This window comes from Electrophorus electricus, chromosome 23 (assembly GCF_041902795.1).
Source record: "Electrophorus electricus isolate QZ-2024a chromosome 23, ASM4190279v1, whole genome shotgun sequence".
Classification (NCBI taxonomy): Eukaryota; Metazoa; Chordata; class Actinopteri; order Gymnotiformes; family Gymnotidae; genus Electrophorus; species Electrophorus electricus.
In genome coordinates, this window is record NC_137519.1 from 13,214,748 (window position 1) to 13,235,000 (window position 20,253).

At 43.2% G+C, this 20,253-nt stretch overlaps 1 protein-coding gene across 1 annotated transcript; it reads right to left on the reverse strand.

The window, feature by feature from the left end:
* Positions 1 to 1,051: 1,051 nt before the first annotated feature.
* sall1a (spalt-like transcription factor 1a) lies at positions 1,052 to 15,532 on the reverse strand. Its single transcript, XM_081706401.1, has 3 exons — positions 14,094 to 15,532; positions 4,122 to 7,543; positions 1,052 to 2,677 (listed from the first exon to the last, which is right to left on the reverse strand). The coding sequence occupies exons 1-3, from the start codon at positions 14,164 to 14,166 to the stop codon at positions 2,234 to 2,236; spliced, it is 3,939 nt and encodes a 1,312-aa protein (XP_081562527.1). The 5' UTR covers positions 14,167 to 15,532; the 3' UTR covers positions 1,052 to 2,233.
* Positions 15,533 to 20,253: the final 4,721 nt, after the last annotated feature.

The window sequence follows — 20,253 nt, forward strand, 5'->3', positions numbered from 1 at the left end:
CAGATCCTGCAGGAAGTGCAATGATGTGTTAAATTAAATGCAGCTGGTGGGGGGTAAGGTAGAAGAAGAAGCAGAAGAAATTATACATATAAATAAAATTATATATATATATATATATATATATATATATATATATATATATAAATACATTTATCTATCACCACCTCAGATGAAAGTAAAGAAACCAAATCCCCGCATGGTGCTTTTCTTCTTTTGTCTTGGTAAACGGCGAGTGTTAATGCGCACAGCGAGTGAATAATGTCACATTTAAAATGAAAGCAAACTATGCTGGTATCGTGTAATCGTGGTCTACAGCGTAATTGTGTTGTGTGTAATGCAATAAAGCCCCGCAGACAAAAAAAAAAATACAATGAATCAATTAGGATCAAATTTCTCGCAGTCACTCACAGAAAATTAAACATTTTATCCCCGTAATTTTAGTAAAGTTATAGCCTAACCTAGAGCCGAGTTCACACGTCGTTGGCTAGCCTATATGTTGGCACAACACTAATCCCCAGGCCAGGAAGGGAAACAACTTTTCCAAATCCATTATTCATAAGAAACCTATACAAGGAAAGGTATAAAAAGTTTTCCATTTCACTACAGGCAGATCTGATCAATCCATCTAAACAAATGCAGACGGACACTGGCTCCCAAACCGATCGATTGTTTCATTAAAGATTCGGAGGCCTGCCACCACCGGAATGATGAGCTGAAATCTGACTTTTGCAGCGGTGTGTTTAGAAATGACCCGAGGCTATCCAGCTCTGTCGGAACTCAGTAAAACGCATTTACATCCCAACGGACTTGGTCCGACGCGTCGTTGTTAACGCGGCCTACATGTGGAGAGCAGTACCACGGCACGCCATCTGGGCGAAAACAAGGCTCAGGCCCATCAACTCTAGAATATACACCCGTTAATTCAGCAGAGAATACAACTACAAAACCTTTTGAAAAGTGCGAGACAATCCTGGTGTGGTCGAGTCATCAGAGGAAACGCAACAGCCCTGTTAATAATTTAAAAAAGAGGAAGAGAAACGCCGACACACCGTTTCTTTTGGAAAACAGATGTATTTGATTATTAGAATAAAGAATTACAGTATTGTAGTTGTTAGTAGGTATTAAACTGTAGAGAAACTGGACCCTTAAAGATTTTCCAACTTTCCAAGAAAGTGCATGTAACAGTCCAACGGTTTGCAAACCTAATATATATTCATATTTATAAAAACACTATCGTTTGTCCCCTGGCCGACATGGACTTTGTCTATTGACCAAGATTATGTACATTTGTTGTGATGGAGTTAGTTGTCCAGCATCCGACAGTATGTACAGGACGCATCAACGCGCGATTTGCATTTGATGTCAAACAAAGATGCTAGAACGTAGCAGCAATGTCGAAACCCAGCTCATATTGGACTTCCACAAGCATCTCATCTCGCTTCTCATTTACAAACCAGGACATGTACCTTGCTCGGTCTTTTTATATGCAACAATTACGCTCTCTTTAGCCTTGTAGTCGACAGCAACAAGAAATAAAGAAATACAACTAAAACAATGGAATTTAAAAACCACAATAACAAACATTAAAAAAAAGAGAGATTAATTTCTAAAAGTAACAGCTGAGATGTAGTTATGCTTTTTTTCTTATCATTTTTTACTTAAATAAAAGTCGATAATAGAACTATCCTGTGTGTCCTCTGCCTGAAGGCATTTTTGAAACCTTAGATGGGGATCAGGGAAAAAGTTAATACACGGCTGGTAAACCATCTAGCACGGGTCATTGTACATTATTTACAGGCTTTTGTTTTGCTTATTCAAGCTCTAATGCATCACAAACATCAACAGTGTTGTTATACGTACTACAGAGAGAAATAATTTAATAATAAGGTAAAAGTCATCTAGCCAGAAGTTCCAAAGGCGCACTTTTACATAGTCACACAGCTTCATTCTGGCAGTAAGACAGAGAACAAAAGGAAAACTAAGTAACTGTTAATGTATCCACTTGGTTTTTCGAGCAAGGTTATAATCACTAATAAATAAGCTCCGTAAAACTTTAACATGTACATTGTACAAAAAAGCAAGTCCTCTTCAAACTTCGTAACTAACGTCTGAATGGCAAGCCAGAGCGCTTTTCTCTTTTTCCCCCAGCGCTTGTTCTTTTTTTGTGCATGTGCGAGCACGTCTGCGAGTGTCTGCATGTGTCAGCCTGTACCGCAGAAGTGCCGTGCGTCCCCTAGTTGGTGACGATCTCCTTGTTGTCCTCCATGAAGCGGGTGAAGCGGAAGTGAGAGCCGTTGTCCGTGTTGGCCATCTTCTCCAGGCCGGCCAGCGCCGCATTGGGCTCGGAACCGAGCAGCTTCTCCATGTTTCCCGTCAGGCCCCCGATGGGAGAGCTGCCGCCGTTGCCAACACTTCCGGACAGAGAGGCGGGCAGGCCTCCGTTCTGGATCACAGATATCTCGTTGGTCTTCATGGCCAGGCCATTAGAGAAGGCAGTAGCGTACTGATTCCAGAAACTTGCTGGGTCACCATTCCCTGCTCTACTGGACAAGTCCTTCGAGAAGAGCTCGGGGAACTTCACTGGGTTGGTGCCCAAGAAAGCCATGGGGCCATCTACTGAGAGGCGGCGCCCTCTCCGGGCCGGGGCACTGTTCCACATGTGAGTACCCATGTGTACCTACACAAACAAACAATGTTTACACATTTGGTCTAAAATCAGGAAGGAACACAATATGATGCAATTGAAAAATAAAAAATATATAAATGAACTAATTAGTTAGCATAAAATTGCTTCACTGATGGCAGCTTTTAAAAGGTCAATTTGTTAGGATGAGAATAATGCATCTTAAACAATTGCTCACACCGCCACTCTCACAGCAGATAGAAGCTTTCGAGGACCACGTCCTGGGAAAATTGCAGTGTCCCCTCTCATTGCACTTGCCTCTATGAAATGTGACATGTACCCCTGATTTGCCCTTCAGGCATGTGATGCAGTAGTATGGAATAAGCAATTTGTGCCATACTGATAACCTTTAGTAAAACAGACGCATAAGGCGGCATTCCAGCTTATACGAGATTTAAGGTCCTTAAACTACCAGCCGCATACTTACACATGACACCAATTTGCATTTTTCTACAACATTGCAGGCTATTTTTCCTTCATTCTTCTGAGTCTGCATTTTAGGCTGCTCAAACAATTTTAAAAGAGGAAAAAAAAAATACAACTACATTTTTTTTTTAACAAATAAAAAATATATGCCTTAGCATTGCCTAATTTTACAAACACAAAATTTACTTTCCAAAGACTAGTAAATCTTTAATGTACAAACTTTACTAAAGAATCAAATGATGCACTAAGATTGAGATCCATTCAAATACTTCAAAATAAACTAAGAAATCCAAGTGCATACAAAAACGTTTTTTTGCTTCTCTCTCTACACCCAATAAGTGCACTATAATTACTGATTTATTTGGAGGGGAAATTTGAATCTAGTTAGAGATTTACATTGTTTCCTGAAAATTAAGCCTCCTGTGTGTCAGGTTTCCCTGATTCTTCACAGGCAACTGGTGCGATCACACATGTCCACATAAAAGCACCCCCCCGCCCCCCAGTTCCTGTTTATCTGAGAGGGGGCCTTTTCTCTTCATGATCAAAGGGAATCTTACGTTTTTCACAAGATAAACTCTGGAAAAATACTGAGCACGCTGCAGCTAGGGGTGGTTGCCGCTGGTAACTGTAGTTAAAGCCGGTTAAGCGAAGCGTTCCTGGTTGTGCTCCATCAATCACACTCTCAAGTTTCAGCCCAATATTCATATTAATGGGGTGACTCAACCTTTCCACTTGTACACCTTTATTTCAGCACAGCCGAGGTGTTCATTCTCTTTACCCCTCATTACTGCACAAAGCTATTGTCTTGAACAGTGAGAATTTCTAGGAAATGAATACACCAATTATAATCCATAAAGCCCTCTTTTGTGAAACACAATGAGAAAATATAAGCACTTTCCTGACTGTTTAAAAACAAAAACCCCAAACAAACAAAAACCCACCAAACCAGATTTAGTTACAAGTTAGCCAACACTGCACTACACCACATAGCATCATTACAAGCATAATTCACCTTCAGATTTCCTTTGGTAGTGAATGCACGTCCACAGATGGTGCAAGCAAAGGGCTTCTCCCCTGTGTGGGTCCTCTCGTGGATCTGCAGGGCGCTGGAAGAAGAGAACATCTTCCCACAGGTGTTGCAGTAATGCTGTTTGGGGGTCCGTCTCGGAGGAGCAGACGAAAGCACCGGGGAGGTGGATGCGGAGGAGGTCACAAGGCTCGAAGGAAGGTCTTTCGCGTCGTGTTGAGGGCCGTGGAGGAAGCCGTTGATCTCGGTCTTGATCATTGGGGGCACAGAGAGAAGGGAAGGCGTGGGGCTGGATGCAAGGCTGGCACTGGGCTCGAAGAGCTGGGAGGGAAGATCTCGCATCTGATGGGTCAGCATGTGCTGCTTCAAGTTGCCCTTGGTGGAGAAGCCCCGATTGCAGGCTGTGCAAATGAATGGTCTTTCTTTGGTATGGCTTCGGTAGTGGATGTCCAAGGCACTCTGACAGGCAAACGTCTTTCCGCAGATGTCGCATGACGTGTTCTTGGAGGTGCCTCGCTCACGGAAGGGGAAAAGCATGCCCAGAGGGTCTTTAGAAGGGTTCATGGAGGTTAGGTCCAGAGCTCCTAGACCTGAGGAATGGGTATGAATGAGACCTGCATTTATGTGCTCCAGTGACAGCGGCCTCTGCTGGCGCTCCTCCAGAGTGGGGGATTTGCGCTGCAGCGGCGCACAACTAGACGGTGACGGAGCTTGCATGGAGGAGGTAGATTCAGAGACAGCTGGACTTCCTGCACTTTGGCTCTCGAGGTCACCTCCTAGCGAGGAAGAATCATTAGTGAAGTGGTCGCCTTCCATTGAACCATTTTCTATTGCTTTAGTTCTGTTTGACTGTGAATCCTCTAGCATGCCCTGGGGCAAGATCCTATCCTGCTGGTCAGTGCTGGACTGCTCCTGTGGCATTGGTGAAGAACAGAAGCTATCCTGTGATGCGTCAGCAGACTTGGGCGTGTCTGGAACGCTGCTGTCTGGGCCGTCCTCCAATCCCTCCATGTTGTCGTCCGAGAAGTTGTCAAGATCGTCGAGGTTTCTCTCATCAAAGGAGCCTGTGTCAGAGCCCATGGATTCAGGGTAGCTGTCAGGGAGAGGGGTGTTGGGGATCTGGCCACCCATGTGCATCCGGATGTGCTGTTGCAGCACCACAGCATTGGTGAACTTCTTCTGGCAGATCGGGCAGGAGTGCTGCACTCTAAGAGGTGGAATGGCACGGTGGACACTATAGTGGGTCTTTAGGTTACCCTTAGTGGTGAAGGCACGGCCACAGATTTTGCATTTGAATGGCCGTTCTCCCGTATGGGTGCGATAGTGCATTTTCAGAGCGCTCTGGCAGCTCAGAACGCGATGGCAGATGACGCATTCATTGGGATCCATCACCTTCCTGTCTATGTTCTCCACGAGCTGCTGCAGTTTGGATGTTTCTGAGCCTGGCAGAGGATCCAGGAGACCTCCAAATGGGAACTTGGCCTTAAACTGCTCTGACATCAGGGGCATTAGTGGGTTGGTGGCCATAGGGGGGCTGTTGGAGGTGGTGTACTCAGTCTTGCTCTCACCAACAGAATTTGTATGTGCTATGAATCCAGAAGACTGGCTACTATCTTCAGTTTTCCCATTTGAGGTAGGCAAGGAGGCACCATCGCCTTCTTCTGACACGCCATCACTGCTTTTGACTGACAGCTCAACTGGACCTGAGTCACTCTTAGCAGAGTTGGGAGGGCTCGTTACAGCCACAGAATGATTTTCCTCCTTCTTGATGAATGTGGGCAGGCTTGGTATAGTTGGGGGGAGCAACATCCCAACTGACGAGCTCAGAGTAGATAAGACAGGCTTGCTATCCAACCAGCTGGTGACTGGCTTCTCCGGTGCCATTGACATGCCGTAGGGAATACCGGTGCTGGTTGGAATATTGTCCAAATGCTCTGGGACTGGGTATGGGTTCATCTGGATGTGAGGATACTTTTCTTTATGACGCTGGAAGTGAACTTTCAAGTTACCACGAGTCGAGAAGCGGTTTCCACAGATGTTGCATTTGTATGGCCGCTCTCCCGTATGTGAACGCAAGTGAATCTGCAAGGCACTGTCGCTCCCAAACACCTTGGCACAAAACCTGCACTTGTGTTTGAAGAATGCCTCTTCTGAGCTGCTCTTGGGCTCAAAGGAAGAGACATTGGGCGGCTTGCCTTTCCTTTGCTGGGCTAACGCAGCCAGTGAGCTCAGATCCTCGACTGTGGTTCCAACACTAGGAAGAGCACTGGAGAACATGGGGTTTCCCGGTGGGGGCTGAGGTAGAAGCGAGTTAGCCACAGGATTCAGTAGGCTTCCGATTCCAAAAGCTGGCGTAGATGACTTTGCTAGCGATGGGTTACTTAGCTGGGAATGCAGTGTGCCAGGATATCCAGCCCTCTTATCTGATGCTTGAGTATTGACCACAGCAGTCCCAATTGCTCCCAGACTCTGAGATGACTCTCCCATGCCGGAGTTGCTGTGAGGTAGCTGTGCTGTGCTAGTCATCTGCTTCAAGCTACTAATGCTGGCAGACTGGCTGGCAAGACTCTGGGCTAGACCGGCAGCCGCCGCCAACTGCTGGGACAGGTGCGAGCTGAGCGTGGTTAGTGGACTGGTGGATGAAGCCATATTCCCCGGAGACGATGTGGCTGGCACCTGTAGTTCAGGAGCCTGGGACGCCAGCAAAAGAATCTGGTGACGAATCTGTTCTATTAGCTGCAGCTGGTGAACCTGCTGCTGTTGCAGGGCAAGAAGCTGTTCCATGAGAGCGGGCACCGCCACTCTGGGGCCTCCGCCCGATCTTGTCTCCTGAGAGAACTGGGCCACTGCCACTTTGGTGCTCTGGAGATTTTCGATGATGACGTTGCTGTTCATCATGGAAAAGTTTCCCAGCTCCGTCAGATTTCCAAGCTGAGGTAGTGAGGCCGGGAGAGCAGAGCTACCCAGATTCGGCCCAGCATTGCCCCTCCCGCCATGGCAGCCTTCAACGCTGCCGTTGACGGAGCTGCTTCCCTCCATGTGTCTGCTTCCCTCCATGAGTCTGCTTCCGTCGTCATGGGCGGCGGAGATCGCCGACACGTCCACATCCATGACTTCCTCCTTATCCAGCGAGTTATGGTCTACGAGGTCAGCACACTCGCCTTGATCTGCGTTATTAGTCGTGTCATTCACCTGCTCATCAGGATTATGGGGAGAGGAGCCGGGAGAGAATGTTCCGGAAGGAGACGCGGGATTCTCATTCACAATCAGAACTAATTGATTCTTAGTGCAATTCTTCTGGTGTTGTTCAAGATCCGACAGTTCAAAGAACTCAGCACAGCATCTGCCACATACATGGGCACCCGAGTCCTTGCAAGGGGGGTTGTCCAAGCTGGGCTCCGTGTACCCTGAAAAAGAGGGGGAAAGGGAGAGAGAGAGAGAGAGAGAGAGAGAGAGAGAGAAACACACAAGGGGATTAGTGATTAGAAATGTTTTGCAGCTGAAGAAGCAGCTTTATCTGTTCAGATTCTTTTGTTGTTAATCTTCTGTTAATCAGTTTAACACGCATCCCCTTGATACGCAAAAAACAGCCATTAAAAAAAAAAGGAACAATAAAATCCAAACAGATTAGAGGAAACAGGAGTAGTCCTCAGCAGAACTATGGGAAAGAGGACCAAAATGAAGCAAGATCAATAACACTTAAAATATTGGTGAAGTGATCTTTGAAGATGTGCATCTGAATTCTCTCAATCCCACCACCTTAGATAATCATTTTCTTCGGACAATCCATCAAAACATAAAATACTATGAACTAAGGACAATGAGGCCTAATGAAATTTCATAGAAGGGCATCGATTTCCAATATTTCATACTCCTCAATGCCCATATGTCCACTAGGCACAAAATCAACCATTTGAAGGACTTATTAGACTTTCAATTTGCTGTCAACTTTGCTCATTTTCAACCAACTGTGGGCTTCATGGACAGGTTATCCCTGTCACTAAACTAATTTGTATCCAGTCAGCCTGCAATCAGGGCCTGAGAAGAACAAGTGAGCCCTCGGCATTCCGAACACCCTGCTGCAAACGCTAAGGACACCAACATGGACCGCGCTAAGCATCTAGAAACACACATGCAGAAAATTGTCTTGGAAGGCGTACACTATTTGTTAATCCACATGAATAGTAATTTGGTAAATCGTAGTATCTACAAAAAAAAGTTAATTTAAAGCAGAGAATAAAGCATGTTTTGGTTATGGACAATTTAAACAACAGCCCTTGTTTACATATGAATGCACTTTACTTTGGCAATACAAACTCCGAGACAATAAAGGTGCTTTACATCATTACTCCAACTTTTCCTACAAACTTTCACTCACTCGAGACTTACGCTTATAATTCCAGATAATACATTTGCTGCATATGTAAGCAGGAAAAGTGGCGATCGTTCAGCACACATGTAGAACAGTTTCAGGCATTTTCTTTTAAATAAGACAGAAGCATTGTAAAAAAAAAAAAAAAAAAAAAAAAAAAAAAAAAAAAAAAAAAAAAAGGGGTGGTGAGATACTATTCTGTCCCTCCCACAACCCCCTCTGGGCTTGTGGCCTTTTCTCTAGACCTCCATCTTTCTTTCTCCCTCTCTCTGCTCCCCTTTGTACCCTGCCAAAAAAAAAAAAAAAAAAAAAAAATCTTGCTGTTTTACATACAAGTTGATTTACAAATTGCAATTTTCTATGAATCCCTTTCATTGTGGGGCTTCGCCCTCTACATTTTCATCAGCGTGGGGATTCATTTGCAAATGAAACCCCTGCAGGAGTGTGTGTCGGCCCTGCCGGGAGACAGGAAGGCTCCCTATTGTTCCCCAGCATGGGAGCGTCGGAGCGGGGCAGAGGGGGCGAGGGCCGATCCCGCACGGCAGCCCCGCTTCTAGAACAGATCCTCTTTAATTCACGGATTATCCTCCCTCCGCGATTCTCGGCGCTGGAACATCAGATAACGCTAAAGTTGCCATGACACCAAAGCTAGGGCCTCGGAAGGCTGCAGTGCCGGACAGACGGGAAAAGTCAACTTTACGATGAAAAGTTTTTAATATTATGACAGCAGTGGTTCCCGAGTGACTAAGGAGGAAAAAGTGGTCTAATTTAGTTGAGGGGGAGGGGAGGAGATTACAGAGAACACTTTATGGTAAAGACTGCAAGTTAATCTCTATGCATTGCTTAAGATAATCACATATCTTAACTGAAGAAACACAAAGGCACACTGAGGACTGCTGGTCAAAAAGGAATTTCTATTATATTTATAAACTAACATTATATATAAAAAATAAAACATGAGTTAGTCTTTTTGTATACATTCTAGCGATGAAGGAATAAAATCTAATTCAGAACAAAAACAAACAAAAAAAACCAACAAAACACGACAAAACTAAAAAAAATCTGAAATAAATGAGCAAATTGATAAACTCAAGATAATTTAGAATGTTAAAAAAAAATCTCAACATTTTTTTATGATCGTTACATCAACACTTCTCTGTTTTAATTGCACTAAGTGTAAAAGCTTGTTTAAAGACTAGCAAACAGCTGAAGCCTCTGAAGTGCATTTTGCCACAGTGATGATCTTTGTGAAGGTAACAGTGAGGTTTATGGGAAACTTCATGCTGTATAGTTCTAAGAAAAGGAATTGCTATATTATACTATAGCTATATTATATTTAAAATGTTTTAGCTGCTGTGGAAACAGCGGTTTTTGTCTTTGCTAAAGGCTGATCTACCTCACTCACACACACACACACACACACACACACAGCCAGCCCCCCCAAAATCAAGAAATCATCTGCTTTAACTACTGATGGTTTGGGAAACACTTTTTAGCATTAATAGAAAATATTCACCATGGTTAAAGAACAACTCCTAACATTTCTTTTGCACGGCAACTAAAACACATCCAATATTGCTTCTCAAACTTCAGTGAGTACTTTCAGAAACTGTCAGTCAAGCATTTTATAAAATATATTATATATATATATATATATATATATATATATATATATAAACAAAAACAAACATGTGTAGAGACAGCCTCTAGTTTTGTAAATAAATTAAGCATTCATTCAAAGTCCTGTCTGGGAGCATTACGAAGCAGCAGTGCATCTCCGCAGTGCATGCAAGCTGCAGGGGAGCCAAACCTGAAGCGCATGCAGCAGGATGGAGGATTAGTGTGTGGAGTTGAGACGGAGCACTAGTTCTGATGAGGACTCAACTTCAGAGCTGTGCCTTTGCGTGCTCAAAACTCTGCACTGCTCCACCAAACACGAGCTCCACGCCAAGCATGACCCCCAGGAAGCAGCAGAGAGTCAGTGAAAGGTATTTTTAAAGTGATACAGGGGGAAGGAGGAGAAAAAGAGTGGCTCATAAAGAAAAGGTCAAAATGGTCACTCCTACTCCGTTTTCTGTGGTTCAGCGTCGTGCTACTTCGCAGAAGGAGATATTGCTCACACTACCTCTTCATTTCACTCTCTTGCTGACGCTCCCTCCTTCCCGGTGACGCTCCACCCTCTTACTCTTTCAGCCTTTTGGAAACTTCCCTATGAACACTAGATGGGGTTCCTGTAATGCGCTTCTCCACTGGTCAGTACGTGTTGAGCCAGTGCACCAGTGACATGCGTTGAAACAGAAGGAGTGTGAGGGGGGACTTACAAATCAAGGCTGGCTCCTCAAGGTCACTTCCAAACTTCCACTACACAAATGACAGAAGGGGGAAAAACCCCCCCCCCAAAAAAACAAACAAAAAAACAACAAAAAAAACCCCACCACATGACACGCATTCAAATCCCTTTTGAATGCAGGGGTCCAATGCTATTTGCTTGTGTGATGTGTGTGTGTGTATATATAAGGAGGCTCCCTCCAAATGTCTCTCTGGGTGGGGAGCAGGTTTGCTGGACTAAAAGGGGAGGGTAAAAGCAGATACATTCACCCCTTCGCCCCTCCCGAGCAGGAGTTCCTGCTATGCTGTCTTTGACCAGGCTCTCTGGGGGTCAGTGAAGCAGCACACACGGACATGCCGTGACCTCAGCGCTCTTCACATCCCCGCAGAGCGAGCCCTGCAAAGGTTAAAACAGCTTCACATCCCACCCTCAGTGACGGGCCAACAGGGACAGACCCCTCGTCTGCCTTCCCCATGTCTCTCCTGCTCTCCCTGGTCTAGCTCAGGCCTAATGTGGAACACAGATTCAGGGAAGAACAGGGTTTCTCAATACTGTTCGACAACAGCAACACGGGACCGCAGTTTTCCTTCAGTTCAAAAGAGCATGTTTCACAGCAAGAGACCAGAAAAACACGTTAGTAAGTAATCAATGTGCAATTGTACAACAACAACTTCATAGCAGCCAACAAGTTTGTATTTGGTGAAATTACTAATAATATTATATATATATATAAATATATAGACACACACACATACACAAACAAACATCCTGGTCAGTTATCTGATAATAAAGGACAAGCGCTGTTATTCTTTGAATTTAAATGGAAATCTTTGCTGTGCGATTTGACGATGCTACCGGTTTCTTAAAATGTAACCGAAATCACAAACTTCGTCTGTGACCTTTTCGCACGCCAAAGTCAAACACGCCTAGGATAAAACATTTCCCTCTTACGGTTCTAACACTGATCGTAGGTCTGTGTAGCGTTAACCTAATCCCTGGCATGCGTATTAAGCAAAAAACAGACAAACAAAAAATAAAAACAAAAACAAATACGAACGCTTAAATATTCTCTGACTAGAAAGGGAAAAAAAAAACGCTACTGGACTGCACAAATAAATACTTTAGATTTTAGGTTTTCAAAATGTAAAGTATCAGTATGGATAAAAGCGATAAAGTTGAGAGGAACAGGAACATCAACTAATCTCTCAGAAGGGAGCTTTGATAAGGCAAACGTGGGTAAAACATTACTGTAGCATCGGAGGAGCTGCCCTGTTGCTTCGGTTTACCCAGCTCATGTTCTAAATGACAAAAGTATTATCTTCAGATTGAAGCAAACCATATAACTGATGACAGTGGCCAAGGGAAAACCTTTTAAGCCCTGCCTAAAACAAAATTACCGTGGGGACGAACTTTTGTTCATTTACCATACGTATCATTTGGAAGCAATATGGACTGAATAATAAAAAAAAAGCCTAATTGTGTAGAAAATTACTCGAGTATCGATACTAAAACTAAATCCTTATCACATCAAAGACTCCTTTCAAAATCAGCAAGACGAAACCTGATATCAAACACTAAAAGCTGAGAGATGGAACTCTCCTGCGAGATAGCACGTCCAGGCCATAAATAGGCCCACTTTAGAGAAGAAATGTTAATGTGCTTTAAACGCATTCTATAGCTCAAATTAACTTTATTCATCCTTTGAAGTGCGCAGTTTAGACCAACTTAGATAGGCTAGGAATCCATGTTCAATTGCCATCTTTGCAATTGTAAAGCGATCGCTTGACTTGCTTCAAAAAGAAAAGTAACGAAAAAAAACTTGTAAAGTTATTACAGGTAACCTACATTTAGGTGGTATCTCTTCAATCTACATGTGTCTGTAGCATGCGTTTATTCGTGTTGATTCTTGATTAGGCTACTTGAAAACAGACTATAAGAAGTTACGCCTCGTCTTCCCCTGATGGGCTAGACTGTGCACGCGCCTCAGCTAATCAGTCAGAATTTCATATTCAGAATTTCATGCGCACCAGATACCATTTTAATGTGCTGCAGAAAAAGTAGCACGAGCAAATTTGAGAAGCGCATGGGGTGTGTGTGGATTTCTGACCCCCCCCCCCAGACGCCCCGCGTTAGGAGTAACGCGCTTTACTATTACTGGAATAAATCATAATCAAGATGGAAACGGCAGCATTCATAAAACGAAAACACTAACGTGCAGAGTAAATATAATACATGACACTGTAAAATACACTCCTATACAGTCAGGGAAAGTAAGAAAATAAAATAAAAAATATATATTACATCTATACACATACATACATACATACATACATACATACATACATACATACATACATACACACCTACCTACCTCTATTCGGGTACTTTGTCCAAAAGTCTGATTAAAAGAGTTTTGCGTGAAATCTTAGTGTTTTTTAAAATCTAACTGGACAAAACACAGACAGCCCCTTGGAATCAGAAAAACTTCAAACTTAAAAGTTTTTACGTTTAAAAGGCAATGTTAAGGTAAGCGGACAAATTTAGACCTTTGGGTGGTTGAAATACGTTAGGAAAAAATAAAAGCAAGCAAGCAAATTTGTTTTCTTAATCATAAACCAGACTGGGAAAAAACGGTCGTTTTAAAAGAGCGAGTGTTGTTGGTTCCCATAGCACTAAGTTAATACTAGCCTACACGAGCGAGTCCGGAACGGAGCATGGAGGATGTGAACAAGGAGGAAAAAACTTCAGTGGACAACTTCGACTTTGGTGGGCCATATCCCAACGAACTAATATGCCAATGTCTTTATCAGTGCTTAACGGTTAAAACGGTCAGTAATAGGCTTGTATTATTTTATCTCGCAAAGAGAACTTCACGACTTTTGAGCACATAAGCAAGCCGAATACGAAAATCCAACCATCTTTAAATATAAAGAAGATCAAAAATTTTTTAAAGCAAGACTGGCAGTTTTCCTCCCAATTCGTATTATTTATTATCGATGAATAAAGTTACGCATAATTTAACTTGCTATATAACGTTGCCCTAAAATGGTTCAAAAAGGAGGCTGAACTGCTCTAAGTGTGCGTGATAACGTTCATCATTAGTAATACCGGTTTTTTTTTTTAAGCTGAAAGAAAGCCTGCTCGGACAACGAAGGGAACCTGTAAGCACAATTCAGAAGCTTCAGGCGTCGGGAGTGAGGTTCCCTAGTCTGCGCACAAGCGCGGAGAAGCGTGCGTCGGAGCGCCTCGTACTCACCATTGTGCCCGGGCAAGGCCAGCTGCGCCTCCGTCTGCAAATGCTGCGGCTTCGCTTGTTTCCTCCGCGACATGCTGGCTCACGCATCAGCCTCGAAAGAATGAAAAATTGCTTAAAAAACTTCCCAAAATTACGGATAGCGAGTCCATCCACCGCGCATGTGTCCTGTTATGATTATCAATAATGCCTCGCGATTAATCATACGGGGGTTCTTTGAAAGGCGATTGGCACCTCGCCAGCCCCTATTCAAATGAAGCCTCTTTAATCAATTAGCCGCTGATTTGCTGGGGACTCTTGTCTCTCTGGCTTCTCCCACCCAATGAGTTGATCCGTGTGGAAGAAAGGCTGGATTTTCCAACTCCCTTCAGACGCAGTTTAACCCTTCTTAGCAAGCAGCTGGTGGCTGCGTAAAGCTTATCTCGCACACTACAGGAATGTCAATTTCTTGCCCATGTGTAACCGTGTGCTTTTTTTTTTTTAGCTGGTCAAACAGTTATCGCTGTTCTCACCCGTTTAAGTTTTAGTTCACCAAAAGTGTCCGACAGGTCGTAACAAAACATCCATGTTCCCGCAACGGTGGCCTTTTCCCCAAATAGCGGCCGTTCGGAGTGCTTTGCTGTCCGTGTCTCTGATTGGCATTGAAGTCGTTGGGAGTCGGTTCTTGTGATGGCAACCTCGCCGCCTGCGCCTAGACGCTCGTTCCTCGCGGCCAGAGCGGAGAAGTGGGTCGGCTACATGGGTCTCGTGCGGAACAGCGTCGGAAGCCCCCAGAATGTGTCGAATATCCTCAAATCACATTCGTTTGATTATTGCCGAACGGGATAAGTAACACGTTTTCATCACACGCCGCATGCAGCGAACAAACAAACTTTAAGGGCCCATGGAAGAGCGAGAAGTCTCGAGCCCAGCCCATCTGGGATTCTATTGGTCAGTGGCCTGTTCCATCATAGGCCGGCGGTGGTGCTCGCGCTCCCCGACTGTCCCTCTCCGGTATCGCCCCCACCTCTCGGTTCCTCGCTCGCCCTTTCTCTTCTCTTCCTCGCTCTCTCGGAGCGCGCTACCGAGCACTTGTGCCTCGCAGCGTTTCTTCTCCACTGTTTGAATATATGCCACCTAAGCGAAACGATGTTGGAAAGCTTTTTAACTGTTTTTTTTTTCTCTTTTTAAAGCCGCGCGCTCAGTCATTGGCGCAGTTAATACCCGCGTGTTTAGTATTACAGACGTGTATCGAGGTGAAAGGATTTAAATGCAAAACATGCAATGCTCGAAACAGTAAATTACAGTTAATATTTTTGTACAACTCTTAATTCCGTTAAGCATCTTAACGTACGATGGATCTTAACCTATGTTTCTTTCTCTCCGGTTTTTGTCAACGGAATTTAGCATTGTCAAATGAATAGTCTATGTTTTCAGTTAAAGACAACGAAATGTTTTTATTAGCAGTAAACGCAGCTTTTCACGTTACACCCTTATCGTGTTTCTTTGACAGCGATGTATGGTAGTTGCAGTGAAGCCTATCAAATAAAAAGAAAAATCAGATCGTCCCGGATTATAGAGCAGAATACAAAATAACAGACATTCCTAAGTGTCCATTTTAAATTATTTGAAATATAAACCCTCTTAATATTAAATGTTACCTCAAAGGATTTCTGAACACATTCAAAATATAAAATATAAAAAAGTTATAGCATCATCAAAAACGCTCATAATAATAATAATAATAATAATAATAATAATACATCTAAGACGCAGGATTGATGAAACTTAATGCAAGGGGAGTTTTAAAGATGAGAGTTCCCTCCGGATTCTTCGCTGAGTCCTGTACAGCGGAAGATTTATGTCCAGGGAAAGACAAACGAAGCTATCAGTCCGGCTGATTTTGAGAAATGACGATAATAATGTTACTATAGGTGATGTCTTGGATGCCATTATTTTTCACTGAATATTTAACGAGGTGCTGCAGGCGAGATGGATCAGGTCTTCTATAGCGTCAGCTATCTATACTTAGGGCGTCCGTTATTTACTTATTAATGAAAGAAAGAAAAAATCAAGGAGAGAGATGGAGAAACGTACGCGTTGTGGGGTACTTTTGTTTGGAACAAGCCGATATACTACAGAGAAATCAATATTGCACTTACCCTAAAACACGCTTGTTTATGCAGTTTTGGGTCATTTAAATGCTTTATATTTAGCAGAAATTACATTTGCTTAATTTCAAAACCTTCAATATCATGAGATTTATAATTCCATATTTTATAGATAAATTTACAGCAAGCCTAATACAGACACCTGAAAAATGTCAGTACAATTAGATAAAATATTAAAAGAAGAGAAAGCAGTGAAAATGTCATAAATACTAAAATATAGCATTCTCTTTTCAAATTCAAAATAACACAGTGGGTTTTACAAACTACTACAAATTGACTAATGTTAAGTCTTCTTCGTGAAAACTTTTCTTGGTTAAAATTATAGACCAAATAGGCGAGCTGCGGAAAGGGAAGATTTGGGCAATATTGCGCCGTCCCCGGCGGGAGAATCGATGGCGTCTTAATTGATGCGCGTGTTGGTGTGGGCTTGTAAACACTCTGATTTGCAGCTCAGCCGAGCGCGAGACGTTCTAAATGAGATTCCCTGCTCGTGGTCGGGCTATACGGTGTTAACAATCACTCCATGAATGACACCAACAGCGAGAAATTTGGGCTTTGAATCAGTGGAGTCAGGGGTGAAACGCATGGTTGGGGGTAGGTTAAGTAAAGCCCAAACACTCGCTTCCAGTCGTATTGTCTGGGGCCAGTTAATTGGCGAGCGAGCCAATTATTTGGAAATATCCCTGAGATGATGATGCAAAGTTACACTCCACTAAAATGATCAACAGGAAAAATGCTGATTAAAAAAAAAAAAAACTTTCTCGAAACGTTAGCAGACAGGTTACATTTACGAAAGACTATTCAGGAAATGTTGAATCGAGTAATGACCGGCGCTTTCTTGATATGTAGCAGGGAAGATGACAGGATAGCAGTGGATGCGCGCTCACTCGCCGCGTTACGCACTAATCGATACGAAGCATAGAGCAGTGGGAGCGCGTGGGGCCATCATTCACTATTATCACTGACATCCGATAATTGATCATTTCACAGAAACACAGGGCGTTTGGCCGCATAATTGAATAGCATAAGCAACATGGGCGACGGTGTTGCAGCCCCAAAGCTGAGCTGTTTGCGGACCCCGTAAATCACCGTTTCCCGTCTCCTCTCGCTCTAAAAGCGCGCTATTGTGTCCGTGCATTCAACACGTAGCAGCCCTGGTCCTGCGCGCGCTGTGGAGAGAATTACAAACAGTTGGATCACACTTTCAGTCAGATCGGCACTGAAGAGACGCACTCTGGACGCCTTCTTGAAAAGGGAGTTTATACATTTGCAACATTCAATTCCATCCACGAGGGAGGATTTTAAATCCTGTATTCTGCAAATGATTAAAGTATTTATGGGTAATTAAAGACAGTGTTGCTGTTGTTGTGATGGTCCTCGAGTTTTCTCTCTCTCATTACTCCTCTCAAATGTTTTTTAAGAAACCCTGGATTTTATCGTTGTGATTTACTCTTAGTCGAAGGAAAACGGGTCTATTTTAAGACGCATTTATCCACATTCATTCGCGCGTCCTGCGGCAAGATAAGACCGAGGGGGGTTAGGGTAGATAAAGTGATCAGCGGTCGCATCATAATTAATGCGCTGAATATAAACTATATATAAAGTATTCTAATGTAACCTAGTGGGCAAGAGTTTTAGAAAGAATATTTTAATTGGAACCAAATTTCACCAAAGGGTGATAAATTAGTCCAAGTAGATTAAAAATGGATTTAATTTTGCAGGGAGCTCAAATTTGAAAAATCCCGGAGTCTTTATAACTTTCTTATTAGCTTACGGACGACTGCCGCGTTCTTCATTGTGGCCGTGAATGTCAATGGCGGACAACAATCATATTTGCCATGGAGAAATGATATCCATGGAGAAATGATATCGATCTCTCCCACAAAAAAGTCGTATTCTCTACTCGTTAGTATCCTTAAAAATCTTTTCATAGCTTACTAATAGAGATTTTACTTAAATTATAATGCATCAACATTCGCGATTCTATACGAAGTGTCCAGTAGTTTCAGACGGGATTCTCTCGGGACGATTGTTTTGCAGATACATTGCCTAACTTTAGTGTCAAAAAAGCAAATAATGGCTTTCTAGAATTTAAGCCAAATGAAAAAATAATACTGGCAACTCATTATAAACTCAACATTTTGTTACAAGACAACTGACCCGAAGGCCTAATTCATTATTTCACCATACAAAATAAATTAGGCTATGGGATTCTTTTCTTAGAGAAAATCTCTAAAACTATTAGAATGAGAATGACGGAAAGCATCGTGTCAGGGCAAAAATCGTTTCTGGTTTCACAAGGTGCCTTTTGGCGCTGGTGTCGTGTGAGAGATGGGTGGTATTAAAATGCAGTACCTGGCGTGGCAGAGAAAGCGCTCCATTAATTAAGAGATCAGAGTGGAGCTATTGTCCTCCAGCGCTCCCGCCACACACACACACACACACACACACACACACACACACACACAAAACTTTGTGGAGGTGACACATTTCCTACTGCATGGCCTGATATCAGTGGGCCATGTTTGCGTTTGCATTCACTAAGCTGGAGCTGGCTATACTCAAAGAGAGCAAGCAAATGGTTGAAACTCAGACAAAAACAAACAAACCAACAAACAAAGTGTATGAGGATCGTCTTTCCACGGCTCTCTTCATGCATGTTTCTCTCTCAGCGTGACCTAGTTGGAGTCTTATTGTGCCACAGACAAACCTATAGAATGGTCTACAGTAGGAAGTAAAGATTGTGTTCGTATACTGTTCGTCCACTGAGAGCTCAGTCTGACCACTGGGCGTCCTGCTGGGGCTTACACATTTCTCCCTGACCCTGGATCAGTCATCATACACTGGGAATGAATAACTTACAAAAAACTGAAATAAAGACCGTAAATAGGCTCTAATGTGCTGTTGAGGTCTCAGTGTACTCGGATTAAATGTCTGCTTGAATGCGAGGAAATACGTTATATCCGAAGGTGTGTTAACACGAGGATGCAATCAGACCACTCTGTCTCTCAGTAATATTGGTTTTCTGGCATCAGTTGGGTGGTTTTCTGCATATCCACTTCCTTTCTGTGTTGAGTAGCTCTGTGATAATATGACTGACAGCTAATTTACTATTATATGACTGACAAGGTTTTTTTCATTTATATCATTCCACTGGCAAACTTCAAAAGCATAAAAGAACAATGTTATTCCCTATTCCCCAGACCACCCTGAAACACCCTTCATGCTTTAAAAAATCTACAAGATGCCTTCTCACTGCTTGGGCTCTCTCTGAAAGGTACACTGTATACACGTGGGTCTCTCGTGATGCGATTTTGATGAAGTGTGCTCATGGTTAGCTCAAAGCGAGGAGTGGATCTAAGTGGATCTAAGAGGCACTGAAGTGACATCTGGCATGTCTGAAACAAATCCACGGCACTCTTTATGACAATGACAGATAATGTTTGCAGTAGCAGATTTCCAGTTTGTAAGCTGTTGCGGGCAGTGGGTGGAAATATACACTCGATACACTCCAGTCAGAACCCAAAGCACAGAAGGAGCTAAAAACAGCCAACAACACATCTTGAAGAAATCATTGGTATCAAAAAACAATGACTGTGTTTATGTATTTGCAAGAGCTGGGAAAGAAAAACTTAAAATTATACTTTAAATGTACTATACCCACAATACAGATCATCAGTCATCTACTCAGTCTAGGCAAACTAACTCCCACAAACATGCAGACACACAGAAACAACACGCTGTGATTGCAGGAACCATGGGTAATAAGTGGAGAGGAAGAGAAAGTGTCCAGGAAGCTTAACAAAGAGTCAGCCACACGTGGGGAAGTGAAAATAACGAAGCCAGTGCGAAAAGGCTAAGAAGACAAACATGCACGTAAAGATGCTCTCCTCAATCTCTGTAAAGAACTCACAGGAGCTCAAACACATGTGGTGCGTTGTTTCTGAGGACAGCAAGCAGGAGATATTTGTCAGGGGTGGGCTGCACACAAGCCTGAATGCACACGGACGTAC

Coding starts and splice junctions, on each gene's coding strand:
- sall1a (XM_081706401.1), bottom strand. CDS start 14,166: ATGTCGCGGAGGAAACAAGCGAAGCCGCAGCATTTGCAGACGGAGGCG. Junction 7,544..14,093: donor GGCCTTGCCCGGGCACAATG/GTGAGTACGAGG, acceptor CCTCTTTTTCAG/GGTACACGGAGCCCAGCTTG. Junction 2,678..4,121: donor CTACCAAAGGAAATCTGAAG/GTGAATTATGCT, acceptor TTGTTTGTGTAG/GTACACATGGGTACTCACAT.